At 40.8% G+C, this 23,049-nt stretch overlaps 1 protein-coding gene across 2 annotated transcripts in view; it reads left to right on the top strand.

Moving 5' to 3' along the window:
* Positions 1–22,217: 22,217 nt before the first annotated feature.
* Positions 22,218–23,049, top strand: part of ZFPM2 (zinc finger protein, FOG family member 2) — a 535,407-nt gene continuing 534,575 nt past the window's right edge. For both annotated transcript variants that reach the window (XM_038745899.1, XM_038745898.1), the window contains exon 1: positions 22,218–22,472. In XM_038745899.1, coding sequence (XP_038601827.1) covers positions 22,433–22,472 — 40 coding nt within the window. In that variant the 5' untranslated portion in view covers positions 22,218–22,432. The remainder of the gene's footprint in view (positions 22,473–23,049) is intronic.

The following is a 23,049-nucleotide window of genomic DNA, read 5'->3' as shown; positions in this document are numbered from 1 at the left end:
GGCACATGCTCTTTCCGGTAGGCCAAGCTACTTCTCTAGTCCAGGAGCTCCTCAGTATGCTCCATCTATCATCCTCGAACTGGTGTGGTGTGGGTGAGTGTGGCATAGTGTGTAAATCTTCAGCGAGTGGAAAATATTGAAGCTGGTGCAGAGGCAGGTGAGTAAATGTGCATATCTGTGGGAGGAAGTAAGTATGTAAGGATGAAGAGGTGTGGATTACTTACATAATTATTTGTTCTTAAGAGAGCTACAAATGATTGAGAGTGTTTTAGTCTTGCTGTTTCAAATATTATTCACTTGCTCTGGATATTAATTCTGTTAGAAATCTTGGTATAGCCACAAATTGTTTTCTAAGTCAATAGAAACTGCCCATGCTCTTAAAAATATTCTCTTTAATGCACAAGTGGATTTTTTGTGCCACAGAAATGCTTACAGATTTCAATTATGGGAAATTTTGGAACACCTAGCCTAATAGCATTCTTTTTGATTTTTATAAGATTTACCTCCCTTATGCTTGATGGTTGAACCCCACATTTCTTGTTATTTGTTCAGATAGAAAGTGTTTCTTCATTATATATTTGGTAGAAAAACTAACTAGAAAAGAACATTTAAAAAATTTTTGCATAATGGACATTTTCTTCTCTCCTAAAATAGATTAATATGGCCTGGCAAGGATTTGGGTTTATATGTCATTTTTAGTCTGCAATTTCCCTCCTTTTAGGTTTATTTCCCAGGGAAATAATATCAATTGTATTTATTGATTGAAATAAATCTCTTGATTTAAAAGTCAAAATTACATCTGCATATTTGAGATATTAATCTCCTAATTTGTATCTATAATAGAGAGAAGCAGCATAGCTCAGTGGAAAGAACACGGGTTTGGGAGTCAGAGGACATGGGTTCTAATCCCAGCTCCACTACTTGTCTGCTGTATGATCTTGGGCAAGCCCCTTAACTTTTCTGTGCCTCAGTTAACTCATCTGTAAAATGGAGATTAAGACTGTGGGCCTCACGTGGCACAAACTGATTACCTTATATCTACCCCAGTGCTTAAACAGTGCTCAATACATAGACACACTTAACAAATACTATTATTATTATTATTATTATCAGAAGCAGCTTGCCTAGATGGATTGTGCATGGGCCAGGGAGTCGGAAGGACCTGGATTCTAATACCAGCTTTGAAACTTGTCTGCTGTGTGACCTTGAGCAAGTCACTTCACTTCTCTGGGCCTCAGTTCCCTCACCTGTAAAATGGGGATTAATACTGTGAGCCCCATGTAGAACATTAACTATATCCAACCTGATTAACTTGTATCTACTTCAGCACTTGGAACAGTGCTTGGCACAGAGTAAGTGTTTAACAAATGCACATAGTAAGCGCTTTATAAATGTCATTATTATTATTATCATTAAATGCCAAGAAACATATATAAATTCTCTCCTCAGAATTTGAATGAGAGTTCAAATAGAAATTTTAACAGTCTTCAAAATGCTCATGTAAAGGTTTAGATTGGTGCCTTTTCAGTGAAGGGTGGGGTCTTGTAAGGAAATTTTGCAACCATCCAGTGACTTAACTGGGTAACGACAGATATTCTGACCAACCTTTCAAACACAACCTCTCTTTTGTATACTACCCTCCAGCTGAGGCTACTAGCAAATAGAATCTAACCCAGAAAGCCACTCTGGAGAATCAAACAAGATGAGAATGTCATGCCACCTAGAATATGGCCCTGGCTAAGAGAAACTAAAAATCCCATTAGTGAGTGGAAAATCCATCCTGAGTGAACTGGAGCTATCCAATAGGGATCCATTGGAAGGAGAAGAGTCTGGGAGAGACACTTTTGGCTGTAGATATTGAGACATTATTATATGAGACCTCTATTATCCACCTTTGCCACTTGTTCATGGACTGCTGCTGCTATCCAGGTATGACGGATTTGAATTACCAGCTAACACGGGGTGGTTCTGGTCATAGGATAGAAACCTAGTTATTAGAGTTATATATAAATTCAATAACATGACAGGGGACAATCTTTTTGTTTGTCCAATGCAGCTGGGTCTGTGAATCCCAGATTGGCCTTTTCAGCAACAGACATAGTCCTAAGTGATATTCATCGTCGGTGTGAATATGAAGAACAACTAGATATGGTATTATGGTCATATTTTATACTCCTATTTTTTCTATCTCTAATTTATTTTAGTGCTTGGCCCTTCCACTACACTGTAAGATCCTTGAGAGCCAAGGATATGTCTAACTAATTCGATTGTACTCTCATTCATTCATTCATTCATTCATTCAATCGTATTTATTGAGCGCTTACTTTGTGCAGAGCACTGTACTAAGCGCTTGGGAAGTACAAATCGGAAACATATGGAGACGGTCCCTACTCAACAACAGGCTTACACTCTAGAAGGGGGAGACAGAAAACAAAACAAAATAAGTAGACAGGTGTCAATGCCATCAGAATAAATATAATCATAGCTATATACACATCATTAAATTAAAATAAATAGAGTAATAAATATGTACAAATATACACAAGTGCTGTGGGGAGGAGAAGGGGTTAGGGCAGAGGGAGGGAGGGGGACGTTGGGGAGGAGAGGAGGAGGAGAGGAAAAGGGGGGGATCAGTCTGGGAAGGCCTCCTGGAGGACATGAGCTCTCAGTAGAAGGGAGGAAGAGAGCAAGTTTGATGGATGTGTGGAGGGAGGGCATTGCAGGCCAGAGGTAGGACGTGGGCCAGGGGTCGACAGCGAGAATGAGGCACAGTGAGGAGCTTAGCGGTGGCACAATAAATGTGATTGATTGAAAAAAGTATGACCAAGTGAATACAGTACAGTGTGTGAGTCAGAAAGGACTGTTTTCTAATTCCAGCTCTGTCACCTGTCTGCTGTGTTACCTTGGGGAATTCACATCACTTCTCTGTGTTTCAGGTACCTCATCTGTAAAATGGGGATTAAGTTTATCTTAAATGCTATTGTGAGTTCCATTGTATCCAACCTGATTAACTTGTGTATAGCCTAATGCTTAGCACAGTGCCTACCACATAGTAATCATTTAACAAATATCAATTTAAGAAAAAATGAAGTTGTGCTACCTATTCTGGTGCATTGTCTGAAGAATTGGGAAAGGGGCTTGAGCATTCCTAACAAGCCTCAATATCATCCTTGTGTCATGGGGTGATGTTGTAAGTGGACATGTCCACGGAGAACTACCTGCACCACTAAAGTATCCCAGGATTCAAGGGAAGGGGTCTGAGTTGAAGAGAGGGGTGTTATCTGAGTCACACTTAAATTAAGCAAGGGCTTTAATATTAATATTTAAGCTCAGGTGTATCTGTGATTCTGACCATTCTTCTCTTCATTTAAAAAGAAGCTCTTGGTTGGCTTATTTCTTGTGCAAGTGGCAAGAAGAATTGGCTGTATCTACACTGGTCAAGGGAGGAATAGATCCTGAGAAAATGCCACTGAATATGATGCTTTCCTCTAGAGCTAGCAAGTATTTTTCAATTTTATCGTAGGTCAAAAAATTGGTGGTTCACCAGGTCACTGGTCTGGGTGATTTAATTTTTTGCAGTAGCAACAAAAATCTCTAGAAAGGCCTGTTGATGCATTTTACTGTCACAAAGCTACTAAACCAAATGTTTGTATATAAATATATATATATATATATATAACAGAAATAAACATTAATGCCAAACAGTCACTATTTCAAGACTATCTTGAGTTTAACTTCTTGCACATGATTTAACAAAATATATTGAACCAGAAAATTACAGAAAATTTACTGGTAGTGTTCACCTTCTACATTAGCATTAGGTGGTTCAAATGTCGAGAACAGAATTGCAAATTCCTTCACCCCAATATCTGAATAAACCCCTCTTTGGTTATTTTTACCTATTTTTACTTCCTCTCATGCTATTATTCATGATAAGCTACCTCATTCCAGATTGACCAATTTTCACATTACAATAGTGATGAAAACTGTGATATTTAGTTCGTGTTTACTATGTGTCAAATCACTGTGGAAGTGCTAAGGTGGATAGATGATAATCGGATAGGACCCAATTCCTATTTCACCTGGGGTTTACAATCTAAGAAACAAGGAAAGCAGGTATCTAACCCTATATTTTACAGATGAGGAAACTAAGGCACACAGAGATAAAGTGATTTGCTCAAAGTCACACAGCAGGTCACTGCCTGAAACTAGAATTTGGGACTCCTGACTCCTAGCCCCATACTCTTTCCCCTAGGCAACACTGTTTCCCTACCTAAATGCTTGTAGATATTTGATTCTGTCAAGCATTTTCATTACCTAGCAAGGCCCTTGAAGGTGAATTATTATTATCAGTAGCCCTTCCAAGGTTAAAAATCGCTTGTTTTAGGCTACTTTTATAGGCAGTGCCAAGACTATAAATGCCATCTGCAAGAATGATGGGCCATCCAGCCAGCAGTCAGTGACAACAAGGTGGTCGGGCAAAACTGTGTGATAGTTACCCCCTTTAAGGCCAACAAAATGCACAAGGACATACCATCTTACATCCCAAAATTTTGCTTAAAGCATTAACTTTTCTTCCAGTAACACATTATGAACTCTCTGTCCATCAATTTATCCAAACCCATCTTGATTTCAAATTAAACAACTCCCTGAAGTAATGAATTCCATATGTTTACTGCCCACTGTTTGAAAAAGGGTTTCCTTTCCATTTATTTTGTTAGGTAAGATACACCACAGATAAAAGTTGTCCAGAAGATGAATATGGGGGAAAAATAGATGTAATATATCTTGATTGTAGCAGGACTTTTGATTCTGTTTCATTTGACAGACTCATCAATAAAATGGGAAAATAAGATCTAGACCTCACATATGTTTTGCAGATGCAAAACTAGCTGGAGCATGCAATTCATTGAGCAGACACATGTCAAAAACGGTGATTCTCGAGGTTGATCCTTGGGCCCAGACTATGCAAAGTTTTCATTAATGATCTACATAGTAAAATAGCACTCAAATGAAGATGTGTAATTCAAATTCAAGATTAATTTGGTTTGTTGAAGAAATAGAGTTCAGTCTGAAATCAATAGAACCCCAGGAAAAGTAGGGTATTTATTGAAAAATTACAAACTGCATGGATGTAGGATCAGATCTGTATACTTTGGTAAAGAACCTATAAACATATGAATACATAATCAATTAAATTACATCTCAGCTCAAGACACTCCATCTTAAGGACTAGGACGTATCTTCTGGGGAAATTTTAAGTACCCAAGGACCTTGTACACAGTAGCCACTCAAAAAATGCTGTTGATAATAATGAGGACTATCATGGTTCGTAATCCAGTCTTGCCCCTACCCACCATTTTTTTCCCCTAACAATTAGCCACATAATAATAACAATAATAATAATAGTAATAATTAAGGCATTTAACTGCTTACTATGAGAAAAGCACTGTTCTAAGCTTTGACAAACTTTGAAAAAATTGAAATCATCCAGCATGATCTCCCTAAAACCTCCCCTGCGCCTCTGCAGTCCCTCCTACCTCCTGAGCCATCTTTGACTCTCCCAATTTTTCCAGCAGTATCACAGTCTGCCACCTCCTCTCAGAAATCTACCCCCTGCACCTGCTACTCTGACTCCATTCCTTCATACCTTATTAAATCACTTCCCTTCTCTCTTCTTCCCTTCCTGACCTCCATCTTCAGCTTATTGGCTCATTCCCCAATCCTTTCAAACATATTTATGTCTCCCCAACCACCCCTTGCCAAAAAAAACAAAAACCAAAAACAACTTCCCTTGACCCCACAGGTCCTCCAGTTATTACTCCATTTCTCTCCTACCACCCGTCCCCAAACTCCTCAAGAGAGTTGTCTCCACTTCCTCTCATCCAATTCTCTCCTTGATCCCCTTTAATTTGGTTTCCACTCTTTTCACTACACAGAAACAGTCCTCACTAAGGGCACCAATAACCTGCTCTCCAAATCTGATGGCCTGCATTCCAACCCAGTCCTCCTGAACCTCTCAACTCTCTGTTGCTGTGGATCCCATTTCTCCTGGAAACAGTATCCAACCTTGGCTTCTCTGACACTGTCTTCTCCTAGCTCTCCTTCTTTCTCTCTGACATCTCCTTATCAGTCTCTTTTGCAGAATCACCCTCTGACTCTCCCCCTTTGATGGTGAGGGCCCCTGATGACTCAGTTCTGGGTCCATTTCTATTCTCCATCTACACCCACCTCCTTAGAGAACTCATTCACTCCCATGGCTTCGGTGACCATTTTTATACAGATAATTCCCAAATCTGAATCCCCAGCCTTGATCTCTCTCCTCCACAGTCTCACATTTCCTCCTATGATCAAGACATCCCTGCCTGGATGTCCTACCAACACCTCAAACTAAACATGTCCAATACAGAACTCCTTATTTCCCATGCAGGCTCTGTCCTTTCCTTGGCTTTGACATAACTGTAGACAATACTCCCATCCTCCCCATCTTTCAAGCCTGTAACCTAGGCCTCATCCAAGACTGATACCTCTCATTCAACCCACATATTCTATCTGTAACCACAGCCTGTTGGTCTACCTTCACAAAACATTGCTAAAATCTGCCCTTCCCTCTCCATCCAAACTGTTACCATGCTGATCCAAACATTTATTCTATCCCTCCTTGACTACTGCATCTACTTCCTCACTGACCTCCCTGCCTCCTGTCTCTCTTCCCTCCAGTCCATACTTCACCTCCTGTAACCATTGATTACATGTCTCCCTGCTCAAGAAACTCCAGTAGTTACCCATGCATCTCCATAACAAACAAAAACTCCTTACCACTGGCTTTAATGCACTGAATCAGCCCAGCCCTTCCTACCTTACCTCACTGATCTTATACTACAGTCCAGTCCATACACTTTATTCATCTAGCACCAGCTTCCTCCCTATGCCTCAATTTCGTTTATCTCACCGCCACCCCTTCCTCACATCTTGCCACTAGCTTTGAGCTCTCTCCCCCTCCTTCAATGTCAGACCACTACTCTTCCATCCTTCAAAACCTTAATAAGGTCACATCTTCTCCAAGACACCTTCTCCAATAAACCCCTCTTTTCTCACTGACTCTCCCTCCATCTGCGTTACCTATGCAATTGGCTCTGTATCCTTTGAGCACTTGATTTTAACCCCACTCTAAGCCCCACAGTACTTATGTACCTATCCATAATTTGTTTATATTGGTGTTCATCTCCCCTATAGACAGTAAACTCATTGTGGGCAGGGAACATGTCTACTAACTCTGTTGTACTATATTTTCCCAAGTATTTAATGCAGCGGTCTGCACACAATGAGTGCTCAAATGCTATTGACTGGATGCTATTTGACATTAATATGGCACAGTAGTTGATAATATCAAAGCATCTCAAGAAATGGAGTGTGATATTCATAATAAACCTAACATTCATTATGCATATAGAGGGATGAAAACCACTCTCTAGGTTGTTCTGACGTTTGATGTGCTTTTGTCTCTATATGCTGTATTTCTCCAAAAGATGATATAATAATAATAATTATGATGATAATTGTGGTATTTGTTAAGTGCTCACTCTATGCCAGGCACAGCTCTAAGCACTGGGCTAGTTACAAGATAATCGGGTTGGACACAGTCCTTGTCCCATATAGGGATCACAGTCTAATTCCCCATTTTACAGATGAGGGAATTGAGGTACAGAGAAGTGTAGTGACCTGCCCAAGGTGGAGCCAGGTTTAGAGTCCAGGTCCTTCTGACTCCCAGGCCCATAATCTATCCACTAGGTCACACTGCTGCTCATCTTTTCATTTGATCATCCATTTATATCTTTATCCTCTCATTGCTGGGCAGTCTTGTTCAACTCAAAGAATGTACCCATCTTCATCATTACAATCATCATCACCATTGGTATTTGAGTGTTTTGGGTGCCTACAATTAAAATAAAAGACTTGGTCCCTGCCCTAGGTACTTTACATTTTATAATGAATTTACAGCCTTTGGATTCACTGGGTACAAACCATTGGTTTTCTTCATCTGACATGCCAACGTTAGAGTGCAAAGGAAAATGGCTGATGAAACTTGCTGGCAGGATTGAGTGAATTCTGTGAGGCTGTTATTCTCAGATGCTTTTAAGCAACTCCTTAAGTCTATGTTATTTCAGTGTGCCTTTTAAGGTTCTCTGCTTTGTTGTTAGAAGTGCTTAATTAAAGATACAAAGAGCCAATTGCTCTTTCATTCCACTCTACCCACATCAAATTCAATGTTTTAAAGACAGGAATTTGTCTGACAGATTTTTATATCTGGAATTTGAAGTCATTCAGCATTTTTTCAGAGGCATATTAATAGTTGAAATACTTTCTCTAACACGATGTTCATGTTTGGTAACATTTAACCTCCCTATCTTTCTCTCCTTCGAGCTTTCAGCTAGATTTTTCTAGCTGTACCATTAGAGGTCAGTACCATCAGTGCTCATATTTTAAGTAAGTGAAAGTAAAATAGGTATAGAGCACACTGCAGAAAAAGTTCCCTGTAAATATGATACAGAGGAAGAAAGAACGTGTAAATTTGCTCATTGTCAACACAGTCACATAAGAAAAATGATTTTAGAAATAGAAACAATTTACTATTTCTGATATGAATTGTAATTGCAGCAAGCTCTAAATTCATTTAGCTATCTTCTGTACTTGTTTTGGGAAATCTCTGCTGAGAAGAGGACTTGATATCAATAGCTGGAAACAGAGTGGCCCAGTGGATTGAACACGGATCTGGGAATCAGAGGACCTGTATTCCATTTTCAGCTCTGCCACGTACCTCCTTTGGGATCCTGGGCAAGTTACTTCACTCCTCTGTGCCTCAGTTTCATGATCTGTAATATAGGGATTAAATATCCATTCCTCTTCACAATTAGACTTGAATTGAAATGTGGAATATGGACTGTGTCTAAACCTGATTATCTTGTATCTACTCCAGGATTTAGTTCAGTGCTTGGAACATAAGAAGCACCTAACAAATAGGACAATCATATTATTTATTACTAACTTAAACAAAATGTCTGCCACCATTTGGGGTGCAAGGTGGAGAGTCCCTTTGAGGACAGTTTGGCCTAATGGATAGAGCATGGGCCTGGGAGTCAGAAGGACCTGGGTTCTAATTCCAACTCTGCCACTTGTCTGCTGTGTGACCTTGGACAAATCACTTCAATTGTTTGTGTCTCAGTTTACTCATCTATAAAATGGGAATTTGTACTGTAAGCCCCATATGGGACATGGACTGTATTCAACTTAATAAACTGCTATCTATCCTACACTTAGTACAGTGTCTGACACGTAGTAAGCAGTTATCGAACATCATAAAAACAAACAAAAAACATCAGGACTGAGAACCTGCAGAAGGAATTTAATATATATGTTGCCAACATGTACTTCCCAAGTGCTTAGTACAGTGCTCTGCACAAAGTAAGCACTCAGTAAATATGAATGAATAAATGAATGAATGAATATAGTACTAGTGGTTTGCACAGCATTACACACATCCCATTATTCTTGACAGTCTTGCTTCTTCTGGGACATGGAATGCAGCAAGCAAGAAAGGAGGCTGGGAGCCAGCCCTGTATGAAGTACACGATGTGAAGTACATATGAAGAATTTTTACTCATGTTACCTAAAGACTTCCCTGGTGATGTAGATCATGGTGTACAAGCATTACCACAGCAGTTTCCGACTAAGGGTGAAATTTCTTGAGATTTTACATTTGCAACCAGGGGAAATTTAAATTGTCTCACTAACAATGACATTATCTTGTTAGTGACTCTTGCATTAGAGAGGACAGTATCACTGAGGGAATATTATTATCTTCCCCTCCCTTCTCCATTAACTGTAAGAAATGCCAGTGATCATGAGGGAGTTTCTGTCCAAAGTTCAGTGTCACTGAACAAAATATATACATTTTTTCTTTTCTTTTCTCTTTTCTCTTCTATCTTCTTTCCTTCTGTTTTTGTTAGAATCAGCATCATTTCCATCTCCAATTTCCTAATACCATTTGGCTCCACCTTAAAGTTAGGGGAATCTTGAATATTATTTACAGTGGAGTAAACGAAGCTTATGATGGTGTTCAAAGTAATTTTACAACACATTTAGGCTATGGCGAGTGATCCAAATAAACTGCCCTGTATTTCAATAGAGTACTTCATTGGACCCATGCAGGTCTCAGTAATGTGGCTGGATGCAGAAGTTAAATGTAGTTCAGAAAAAGAGTTCTGTTAAAAAGCTTTTGACATTAGGAAGTACAAGCACCTTATCTTTGAGTTTTGAGGTTTGTGATTAAATAATTTTCCATAATCATAGAACAATAAATTTTTAATTTCTTTGTCTGAAGTGAAAACAAAGAATCAATTTTTAACTCAACTTCTAGTTTAAATGTCCCATGTTGGCTTTAAGGGTAATGCTCAGAGCTTAGAACAGTGCTTGACACATAGTAAGTGCTTAACAAGTATCATTTATTATTATTGATAATTACTTTTTGGATCGTACTGCCCAATAAGATGCTATTTTCTGCAAGGTCAAAGAAGGCAAAGAAATACTGGGTGCTCAGGTGAAATACACAAAATATAGAGAATTAATCTTAAAATCAGTATTACTTGTTAGACTTAAGTTTCAGAATAAAAAAGTAGCCCAGTGTTTATTAATCACAATTTCAAATTATGGAGATAACGTTTTACTCCTTCATTGAATTAAATGCTCCATAAGCATTAATAATTTGCTAATCTTGCTGTTACCACTTCCTAACTTGGTGGTATATGCTGTGGTTCTATCTCTTTTGGATGATGATCATGTTTACTTACCCCAGCAACCCAGCACGTATATACATATCCTTGTACTCCACTATTTTCTCTGTCTACAATTTATCAATCAGTGGATTTTATTGAGAGCTTACATTGTGTGGAGCACCATACTAAGTGCTTGACAGGGTAGTACGAGAGAGTTTATTTTAATGTCTCCCCCGTAGGGTCTTTGTGGGCAGGGAATGTGTCTACTGTTGTTTCCATATCTCCTCACTCTCCAAGAACCTCCAGTAGCTGCCCATCCATGTCTGCATCAAATAGAAATTCCTTACCATTGGTGTTAAAGCACTCCATCAATTCATCTCCTCCTCCTACCTTCTCTAAATGATTTTGTACTACTAACCAGGCTATGCAGTTCGATCCTCTAAAGGCAATTTCCTCACTATATCTCAATCTTATTTTTCTGGCCAACGACCCCTTGCCCACATCTTCCTGCTAGCCTGGAATTCCCACTTCCTTCATATGACAGACCAGCACTCCCCCCATCTTTAAAGCCTTATTAAAATCACATCTCCTCCAAGAGGTCTTCCCCAGTTAGAATCCCTTTTCCCCTATTCCCTCTCCCCTCTGCATCATGTGTGCACTTGGATCTGTACTCTTTAAACATTTGATATTCACCCCAACCTTAGCCCCACAGGACATGTACATATGCCTATTTCAATGTCTGTCTCTCCCTCTAGACTGTAAGTTCCCTGTGGTCAGGGAACATGGCTACCAACTCTATTGTACTCTACCAAGCACTTAAGTGCCAAATAAATGGCATTTATTTATTGTAGCGATGGTATTTCCCACCTGCTTTTATACCATCTTTTGTACTCTCCTGTATGCTTAGTATAGTGCCCTGAACACAGTAAGGATGCAGTTAATACATACATTGATTGCACATTATTTTCCAGTGCTTAGTATAGTGTTCTATACATTAGCGCTTAATTAATACCATTACTACAACTTTGAGATAAGTATTTTTTATCTCTATTAAGAGTCTAAAAAAAAGACAAAAAGTTGAGGGATTTTCCTAAGGACACATACATTAAGTATCCACTAACACTATTTAACTCCTACTTTAGTGGTTATGAGGTTAGGACACAAGACAGAATAAAACTTCACATGCAAAGTACTTTATGTGTATGTATGAGCTTTATAAATAAGGGAATCTGTGTGGCATCCAATTCAACTGAACTGTAAAAAGTGGGAAAAAATGCCAAATAGAGGTAGGAATTTACATATTCACACTGGGTGTGTATTTACATGCAGCTACTCATTATGTCGTTCTAGATTTTTGACATCAAAAAGCAGCAATATTTTTTTCCCCTCCAGGAGCTACCTGTAGCTAAAGGGAATTTCCAAAATCAGCAACTTCTGACAGGATGATTTTCAGCATGGTAATTATGTGGTCTACCAAAAAGCAAATTGTGTTAACTCACTGCATCAGCTTCAGTGATGCTCAAAAGAAATGAAAATTGGCTTGGGAATCTTTGAAAACACTTTTAGGGTGCAATAATTCTTTGATTTCTGATGTTTCTTCAATTTTTTAATGGTATTTGTTAAGCATTTACTGTGTGCTAGTAAGTATACTAAGCACTAGGGTAGATAAAAGCTAATTAAGTTGGACATAGTCCATGTCCCACATGGGGCTCACAGTCTTAATCTCCATTTTACAAATGAGGTAACCGAGGCATAAAGAAATTGAGTGACTTGCCTAAGGTCACCCAGCAGACAAATGGCAGGGTTCATCAGAATCCCACATCCGTGCTTACTCCACTAGGTCACACTGCTTCTCTTTTTGTGCATTCTTTCCTTGTTTTATTGAATTCATACTTTCACTCACATCCAGATTTCTTTTTCCTCTAAATTACTGTCTTAAAGGTACCACTTGAAAGAAAAATAAATTTGTTATGTCATATGTCACATACACTATTGCAGCTACAGAACAGATTGCTGGTTTCCTTCTAGTTACGATTATCAGTCAGTGATATTTATTTAGGGCTTGTTCTGTGCAGGGTACTGTACTAAGCACTGGGGAGAGGACAACAGAATAAACAGAAACAATCCCTGCCTTCAGAAAGTTCGTAATCTAGCAAACTATCTATTTCAAGATCTATAACCCTCAAGTGATCAGGAATCTGGTCTCTTTAGGTTGGTTGGGGTTGAACCAGAAAGAAGAAGGTCAACGCAGGGAGTGATATGTTTACCTACAGCGATATGCACCCCCCTTTACCTCCCTAAGCTCCTTCTCCCACGGACTGAAAGGCATACGCTCTAACCAACCAGATATGCTTTAGGTCTATTGGAATAGCTTGCACTCCAACAAATTTAAAGCCAGCAAAAGGCCAGATCCATACAGTTGAAGACTTTTCCACCCAATTGCAAAATCTGGTCACTTTCTCATTGGTTGAATTTGTAGTATGAACCTGGGAATAAACTGACACATACAGAAGTGATTCCTGTATCAGAACATTTCAGGAAAATTATTTTTGACAGTACTGGGGGACTTCATCTCAAACCATTTCTTTGCTGATATGTAAGGAACTGATATGTTGAGGTTGGAGCTTGGCAGTCCAAACTCAACTCTCTCAGGTTGTTGAACCTCCTAGAATTATTGTCTTCAAAACTAGTATCCCTCTTTTTCCCCCACTCTACCGAGTCCACTCTCAACATGATCACCAATGACCCTTCCCACCAGATCTCTCTCTACTCCATCATTATCCTCCTCAACTTCTCAGCTGCCTTTGACACCAAAGACCATGACCTTTCCTAGGAATACTATCTAACCTTGCCTCTTTGTTATACTGTCCTTTCTTGGTTCTCCTTCTATCCCTTTTTTCAGCACTTTCTTTGCCTCCCAGGCCCTAAAAGTGGGTGTTTCTCAAGGTTCTGCTCTGGGTCCCCTTTTCCTCTCTACCCCCAGTCACCCTATGGTGGGGATTTGTCTGACAGCCAGCTTCAATTACCATCCCTATGTAGATGAATCCCAAATCTACTATACCAGCCCCAGAATCTCTCTGCCTCAGGAATCTGGCATCTGTTCCTGCTCCAAGGACATCTTTATATGGATGTTCAGCTGGCACCTCAAACTCAACATGTCCAAAACTGAACTCATCTTCCCTCCCAAATCCTCTCCTCCACCAAATTTTTGCATCACAATGCCAGCCAACATCCTCTCAGTCTTGAAGTCTGCAAAGTTGGTATTATTCATTCATTCATTCATTCATTCAGTTGTATTTATTTAGCGCATACTGTGTGCAGAGCACTGTACTAGTCACTTGGGAAGTACAAGTTGGCAACATATTGAGACAGTCCCTACCCAACAACGGGTTCACTGTCTAGAAGGGGGAAAAGACAACAAAACAAAACATATAGACAGGTGTCAAAATTGTCAGAACAAATAGAATTAAAGCTATATGCACATCATTAACAAAATAAATAGAATAGTAAATATGTACAAGTAAAATAAATAGATTAATAAAACTGTACAAATATATACAAATTATGTGGGAGGGGAAGGAGGTAGGGCGGGGGGATAGGGAGGAGGAAAGACAAAATGGGGCTCAGTCTGGGAAGGCCTCCTGGAGGAGGTGAGCTCTCAGTAGGGCTTTGAAGGGAGGAAGAGAGCTAGCTTGGCGGATGTGTGGAGGGAGGGCATTCCAGGCCAGGGGAAGGATGTGGGCCGGGGGTCAATGGCGGGAGAAGCAGCATGGCTCAGTGGAAAGAGCACAGGCTTTGGAGTCAGAGGTCATGGGTTCAAATCCTGGCTCTGCCACTTGTCAGCCGTGTGACTTTGGGCAAGTCACTTAACTTCTCTGGGCCTCAGTTCTGTCACCTGTAAAATGGGGATGAAGACTGTGAGCCCTACGTGGGACAACCTGATCACCTTGTATCCTCTCCAGCACTTAGAACAGTGCTTTGCATATAGTAAGCACATAATAAATGCCATTATTATTATTATTATTAATGATGCACAGTGTGGAGGTTAGCGGCAGAGGAGCAGAGGGTGCAGGCTAGGCTGTAGAAGGAGAGAAGGGAGGTGATGTAGGAGGGGGCGAGGTGATGGAGAGCCTTGAAGCCAAGAGTGAGGAGTTTTTGCTTAATTTGTAGGTTGACAGGCAGCCACTGGAGATTTTTGAGGAGGGGAGTAACATAACCAGAATATTTCCTTGATTATTATCCTTGTTATTATCATTATCCTTGATTCTTTTCTTTATTTCAAACTTAATGTTCATCTGGACACCAAATCCTGTTGGTGCTTTTTCCACAGTGTTTCAGGATTCTGCCCCTAAAACTGTCATCGTTTTTGTCCAAGCTCTTGCAGCATTTTGACTTGGCTACTGCATCAGCCTTTTCCCAGCTCTTCCTGCCTCTAGTCTTTCCACTCTCTGGTCCATTCTTCACTCTGCTGCCCAGGTCACTTTCTTAAAGCATGCATATTCTTATATCTCCATGATTCTTAAAAACCTCTAATGGTTGCCCATTCCTCTCCAATCAGAAACTGTTGATCATTGGCTCTCTTCACTCAACTTGCTCTCACTGATTATCCAGTCGGTCAATTCATTCATTCATTCAGTTGTATTTATTGAGCACTTAATGTGTGCAGAGTGCTGTACTAAGCTCTTGGGAAGTATAATTTGGCAACATATAGAGATGGCCCCTACCCAACAACGGGTCAATCGTATTTATTCATTCACTTTTAAATAGCACTTATTTTGTGCAGAGGACTGTACTTGGAAAAGTACAATACAACAATAAAAGGTGACATTCCTTGCCCACAAGGAGTTCATAGCCTAGAATGGGGGAGACAGGTGTCAATACAAATAGATAAATCATATATACGTACATTAGTGTTTTGGGGCTGGAGCAGGGAGAGCAAAGGGATTTAGGGAGACACAGAAGGGAGTGAGAGATGAGGAAAAGTGAGGCTTAGTTTGTGAAGGCCACTTGGAGGAGACACACCTCCACTGAGGCTCTGAATCAGGGGAGAGTGGTCAGATTAGAGGAAGAAGGGCATTCCAGGCCAGAGGCAGGATGTGGACTAGAGTTCAGATGCAGAACAAGCAAAATTGAGGCACAGTGAGAAGGTTAGTGCTAGAGAAGCCAAATGTGTGGGCTAGGTTGTAGAAGGAGAGAAGTGAGGTGAGGTAGGAGGGGCAAGGTGATGGAGTGCTTTAAAGCCAAAGGAGAGGAGTTTTTATTTGATAAGAAGGTGGATGGGTAACCCCTGGAGTTTTTTGAGGAGCAGGATGATGTGTCCAGAACGTTTTTGCAGAAAAATGATCCAAGCAGCAGAGTGAAGTATGAACTGGAGTACAAAGAAACAGGAGGCGTGGAAGTCAGCAAGGAGGCTGATGCAGTAAACCAGGCAGGATAGGATGAGTGATTGTATTAACATGGAGTAAAGGGTGGATTTTAGTGATATTGTGAAGGTGGGACCAACAGGATTTGGTGATGGATTGAATATGTGGGTTGAATGAGAGAGAGGAGTTAAGGATAACACCAAAGTTACAAGCTTGTGAGACAGGAAGGATTGTGGTGCTGTCTACCATGATGGAAAAGTCTCGGGGAGGACAGGGTTTTGGTGGGAAGGTATGGAGCTCTGTTCTGGACAAGTTAAGTTTGAGGAGACAGAAGGACATCCAAGTAAAGGTGTGAAGTCAGGAGGAGATGTGAGACTGTTGAGGGGGAAGAGATCAGGGCTGAAGATGTACATTTGGGTGTCATCTGCATAGAGGTGGTTTTGAAGCCATGGGAGCGAATGATTTCCCCAAGGGAGTGGGTGTAGATGGAGAATAGAAGGGAACCAAGAACTGAAGCTTGAGGGACCCTCAGAGTTAGGGGTTATTTATTGAGCACTTATTGTGTGCAGAGCACTGTTCTAAACATTTGGGAGAGTACAATGTAACAATAAGAAAAATTACGTGCCCACAATGAGCTTAAATATCTACCCCAGCACTTAGTAGAGTTCTTGGCACATAGTAAGTGCTTAACACCACAATTATTATTCCTTCCCACTTCAAGTCTCATGCTTCACTTCTTCCTGCTTAAAACTCATCAGATCACTGCTTCAAGGCCCTACTGAAATCACATCACTCATCCTATTTGCCCCTCAAATGTCACTTTCAGCACTTTCATATTACCCAAGCACTTAAGCCCTCATATACCCATTGCACATATGTACTTTTATCACTTCCCTCTACCTGTAATTTACTGCAGTGTCTCAAGATTGTAAGGTCCTTAAGGGAAGGGATTATGTCTGCTAATTACTGTACTCTTCCAAGTGCTTAGTTTAATATTCTACACAGAATAAGCACTCCGTAAATGTAGTTGATTGGTACTTTATTATTATCAAGCTACATATCATGTAATGTGCTAAGAGCTGGGATACAAGATAATCACACAGGTACAGTCCTGTCCCATCCTGGGCTCATGGGTTTAGAGGGTATCAGAGAGGTATATTCTGCCTCAACCTGAGCATCTCCAGGGTTTTCATTCCCACTATGACTGTAATGCTGACTTGTGACACTCCCAAACTGTTGAGAGATGAGATAAAAGGGTAAGATCAATCATATTAATACACTTACTGTCTATACTGTCTGTATTAACTGTTTGAGAGAATGAAATATAATAGAGTTGGTAGACACACTCTCTGCCCATAAGGAGCTTACAGTCTAGAGGGCAAGACAGATATGAAGTGTGATCATCCTAAAACAGTCAGCAGGCATCTACCACTAATCCTTGGGCTATATTTCAGGAGAAATCAGGGAACAGTCTTTCAATCAGTCAATGATATTAACTGCTTACTGCATGCAAGCACTGTCCTAAGTGCTTGGGAAAATACAACAGAGTTGGTAGACACATGCCCTGCCCACAGTGAGCTTACAGTTCAGAGGACAGTCTTTGCATCCAAGGAAACATCTTCAGGGAGCCCACTAAGGAGAGATGGTAAGTCGGGGTTAGGGAGGGGGTGGGTGGAAGGAGACACAAGTAGAGACTGTAGCTGAGATATTCCTTCAAATGCTTTTTCCCAGAAGTGTCTCAAGATAAGATTCAATTTATCATTTAGTATGATATCCCTTTATGGAATAACAATGAAAATAACAAATTCAGGTACCCCCACATAGAGTGATGTTTTATAAGCTTGTATAATGGCAATAACATTTGAGCCCTGATGGAGTGCAATGCTTTGTTCTAAGTACTTGAGAAGTACCAAATATTTTCCTCTGCATCAGGATGACCTATCTATGAAATATTCAGGATCTCTAAATGCTTAAGTGAGCTCAGGTGGTGTCATCATTACTTAACTCTTGTTTTTTCAGCTGTAAAATAGGGTTAATTATTGACCTCTTCACAACCAATGTCATATGGATTAAGTCATTAATATGTTTAAAGTACTTTGAAAGTATAAAGGGAACAGCACTGTTTTCATTTCATATGCACTATTTTAATTTCTTAATCCCTAGAATACATTTCATATAATAAGTAAACATCATCCAAGAGGGACAGTGCTTATGTATACTGATTTCACTTACGAGAATACTTTCTCTGTCATTTAAAAATACAAAATGAAATATGGATCCTTATACAGATGAGAAAACAACAATGTGTTTCTTAGTTTAAGAAATTAAACACAAAAATACATGAGAGTTTAGACTGCAGCTTGGAGGATTGTGCATTGTGCATATTAATTTGGGATGATCTCTTCATTTTAAAAATTACAGACCCTCATACCAATTGGCAGTTCAAACCTAAATTTTCCTACAGATACTCACCTTAAAAACAGTATCGGCATATACGAAGTAGCATGGGAAGTCACTTAATTTATCTGCGTCTCAGTTTCCTCATCTGTAAAATGGGCCTTAAATCCTTCTTCGTCCTACTTAGCCTGTGAGCTCTATGTTGGACAGGGACTGTGCCTAACTTGATTATCTTCTATCTACCCTAGTTCTTAGAATAGCATGGTAAAATTCCCTGCTGGGACATTCTATTATAGGAAGTGGTTTTTAGTTTCAAAACTTTATTCAAAAAGATATGCAAGTACTGCAAAGTAGCAACTATAATGCTATATATAGTTATCATTCCAATCCCCATGTTTTCACTTAAAAAATTACCCTCAACAGATAATTTTCACATTTCAGTTGAAGTGTATTTTAATTTAAAGTTAGAGAAACTTTTTTAAAAACTGTTTGAAGCAATCCAATAATTTTTCTCTAGCTTCATAAAAATTTGAACATAAAATTTTGTTCAAAATATTTCATCATGTAGAAGTCATGTTGCTAATTATATAAACCTTGCTAATTCTAGAAAAATGATATTTTTTAAAAATAAAGGTTTTTATTTACATTTATGTTAATGCATAGCTAAAAGTGATAACTGTCAATTCAGAAACAATTAACTTTTAACAGTTAGGAGGAAGTTTTCAGCCTTACTAGTTTTGCAGTTGTGCTTTTCTACAAACACTCTTGGCATTATAATTTCAGAATAATTCATATATTCGATGGATATTTAGCAACAAGTTTGCACTGCTATTTTATGTGGTCATGGTTTATTTTATTTCCTTTCCTTATTTCAAATGGAAGCACATTCACACCTGTAAAAATAAACCATGTAATATTACATCATAATTCACAATAGAATATTTTAAAATATTTCACAATTCTAGATAAACTCTTATGCATATTATACAATTATATATATGACGTTATTAGAAACACTCAATCAGTTCACCCCCTCCTAAATTACCTCACTGATTGTCTACTACAACCCAGTCAAGCACACTTCATATCTTAATCTCCTCTATCTCTTTGCCAACCCTCCTGCCCATCCTCCCAGCTCAATTGCCTGGAGCTCCCTACTCCCTTCATATCTGAAAGACCACCTCTTCCTGTCTTCAAAAGCATATTAAAATACTTCCTCCAAGATGCCTTCCATGATTTCTCCTACTTGGACTCCCTTAAGTGTTGCCTATGAACTTGGATCTGTACTACCCTTTAAGAACTTGATATTCACCCCATTCTCAGCCCCATGGCACTTATGAACGTTTCCATAATTTATTTTAATGTGTGTTTTTCCCTCTAATCTGTAACCTCCTTGTGAGCAGAGAATGTGTCAATCAACTCTGTTGTGTTATACTCTTCGAAGTACTTTGTACAGTGCATAAATACCATTTATTGATCAATAGAACCTTTACATTTCCTCACTTTTGCTTCTTTCACTTTATAATTTCAGTATTGTTTTAAGAAATCCATAGGTTTTTTTTTGTGTTTATTATTTAATCATTCCAAGGGTCCACCTCATCACTGGAAATATTTCAGTGACATTATTTCATATCCCTTTTGGAATTATACATCATTAAAAAAAATATAAAGCACTACACATAATGATTTAGAAATGAGGTGGGCAGAACACAGAACTTGCACTGTTTGTTTATTCCAGAATGAACAAAAATAACCCTACTTTTGAGGGTACTTATATGCCTTAATTTGTTAGTTCTTCAGAGCAGAGACTTTGTCATTTAGAACATTTTCCACTGAAAAGCCTCGTGTACCTTTTACAGGCTTACATAATACTACTAATGGTAATGTAATAAATGGAAAAATTGGTCTTCAGGTTTGCATTACAGTTCTCTCATCCGTACCATTCACAACACAACTCTCATACACCCTACAAGAAGGTAGCCTTATGAGATTATAAATGATACTGACTAAATTGCCTAGTGCATGCTACATGGTCGGTATTATGCTCTATCACTGGAGACTGTGCTGATCCTCAGACCTTTTTAGAGTATCAAATTTGGAGAAAGGCATACTGGCACTGGTAAATTGTGCTCAGTTACCAAAATGAAGGTGGTACACAATCTCAAATCAGCATGAATTTCTTTTCACAATCTCCTTGGGGAACAAATCAGCAGTGTTTGGGAGATACACCTATTGATCAAAACATTGCTCTGGGGAAAAACTCTGAAAATGCAAACTTTGAACTGTTTCATACTCTTAGACATGTCCATTTCTTCATAAGATCTGTCATTTGAAAAAAAAAAATCCAGAGCACTCTGGAGAAAAATCCCAACTACTCAGAAGCCTGTCACTTCTGATAATAATTCTCAGGATTGTTTTCATTAGATGAAAGCACAAAATATAGGGAGATGTATAAGGAGCTGTTAATAAGTGAATCTAAACTTGAGGAAAAGGGACCAGGTGTGTTTGGTGCACAGAGGAAACCGATCGCAGTATCAAAGCTTTCATCTTTGGCTTGGTGCTGAAACAGGACCAAATATGTCAAAATTAAAAAAAGGGGTGAAAAGAATCTAGAATGAGACTGATGGTGGACCCTGATAATTCCAAACTCAGAGCACCGTGGAATCACTTGTTTATTGCATTGTGTTCCTTCAGGTGGATTCTGCCATGTATTAAAGGGCTTCACTCTTCTCCCTTGGAGTGCCTGATTTCGCACACGTGGGCCCAATCTTCTCTGTCCATGTGAGTGCATGCAGGTGTGTGCATGCAGGCACACACCTCCATGGACCTCGTCCCCCTACTTCCTGAGCGAATGGGTCTATAAACAGTGGGAAAAAAATGCCTGGAGGCGGTGGGCCAAGCGAAGTGGGACCTTGTCCACTGCAGAAATTGACAGTTTGGCTGATCGAAGCTGGTCTTGGCCGTTGAAAGGGCGCCCCCGGAGCTAGGGCAGATGCAAAGACTGAGCCCTTCCTCCTCCCACCCCAAACGCAATTGGCATCTCTGATCAACTAGCTTCCTCGCGGAGTTCTGCCAGTGCCCTAACCGTCCTGCCAAGAAACCGAAACGGGAGGGAGCAGAAAATGGGAGGCCTGAAAACCACCAACTTAAGGAAGCTGCTCTTAATGCTTTTCTTCCGTCTCCTTTCCCGACAGAAGGGGGAATGTTTGGAGAAAGTTAGCTCGCCGGGGACCGTTCCTGCCCTAAATCGGAGAGCTGGAACAGCCTCAACCCCTGTTCAAAAAAAAAAAAAAAAAAAAAAAAACCAAAAAAACCCCAAACTCCCCCGACGTCTTCCTCCTATCCTCGCTCTCCCCATAACTGCGGCCGCATTTCGCATCCAGGACGCAGCCAATCCTCCTTTCGTTGATGGAAAACAAAAAAAACCTCCCCAAAAAACAACCCCAACAACAACAACAAAAAGGCCCAGAACTCTTCCCTCCCCCCTGGCTGGGTGAGTGTCTCCCCTCCTCCTTCTCCTCCTGCAGTCAGAGTGGATGGCAGCCCGAGAGCGACAGCATCTGCACTGCGAGGCCGGAGAGAGCTGAGCGCGCTCCTCCCTCCATCCCTCCCTCCCCATCCTCACCTCCCCATCCTCTCCCTCCTCCTCCTCCCTTCCTCCCTCTTTCTCTCTCTCTCTCTGTCCCCCCTCCACTTCCCTCTGCCTTCCTCCCCATCCTCCCCATCCTTCCCCCTTCCTCTCCCCAATCCCTCGCTCTCTAGTCCTGGTGCCCATGTTCCTCCATCCCGTCCCCCTTTGAGTCTGGGGGCGTCTCTGGGCTCCCGGCCGCCCCGACCCTCGCGCACCTGGACCCGAGCTGGGCCGGAGAAGGCGCCCCCAACCCCCTCCAGCCCCCCAGTATGTCCCGGAGGAAACAGAGCAAACCCAGGCAGATCAAACGTAAGTTTTCTCCAGCTGGTCCTTTTTCTTTTTTTCTTTCTCACCCCATATTCCTGTCCCCTGGATCCCCCTGCCTTCCCCTGGACGGGGGGCTGCTGGTCAAACTTTGCGAGGACGGGGGGGTGGGGGGAGCGCACATCTGGCCGGCCCCATTCCCTTTCGTGGGATAGCGTGTTATAGCAGGAGGGGCTCCCGTAGAGCCCGGTGGGGAGGGATACTGTGTTTCAGGAGCCTATTTTGGGGGAGAAGGAAAGCAACTTTCCTGGCTCCTGGATGTAGGCAACCTCCCCTACCCCCGCCAAATGCACATAGATCCACACACACACACACACACACACACACACACACACACACACACATTTCCTCCCTCCTGCCCGGCTGGGTCAGCGCAGAAGGAGCAGCGCAAAGCAAACGTGGGGTCCGACTTGAGCCGTGCGCCTAAGCCGGGGAAAGTTGCGCGCAGAGCCGGACAGCGCTCCCGGGGCTCGGCTATAACGCGGGGGAAGCCGGTCCCTGACCCAGGTAGGGTCTTGGTGGGGGGGAAGCTTTCCTGGGGTGTCCCTCTTGGGGTGTGTCC

Source organism: Tachyglossus aculeatus, chromosome 4, assembly GCF_015852505.1.
Source record: "Tachyglossus aculeatus isolate mTacAcu1 chromosome 4, mTacAcu1.pri, whole genome shotgun sequence".
NCBI classification, from domain to species: domain Eukaryota; kingdom Metazoa; phylum Chordata; class Mammalia; order Monotremata; family Tachyglossidae; genus Tachyglossus; species Tachyglossus aculeatus.
Note: the sequence above shows the minus strand (reverse complement) of the source record. Positions and strands in the feature narration are given on the sequence as shown.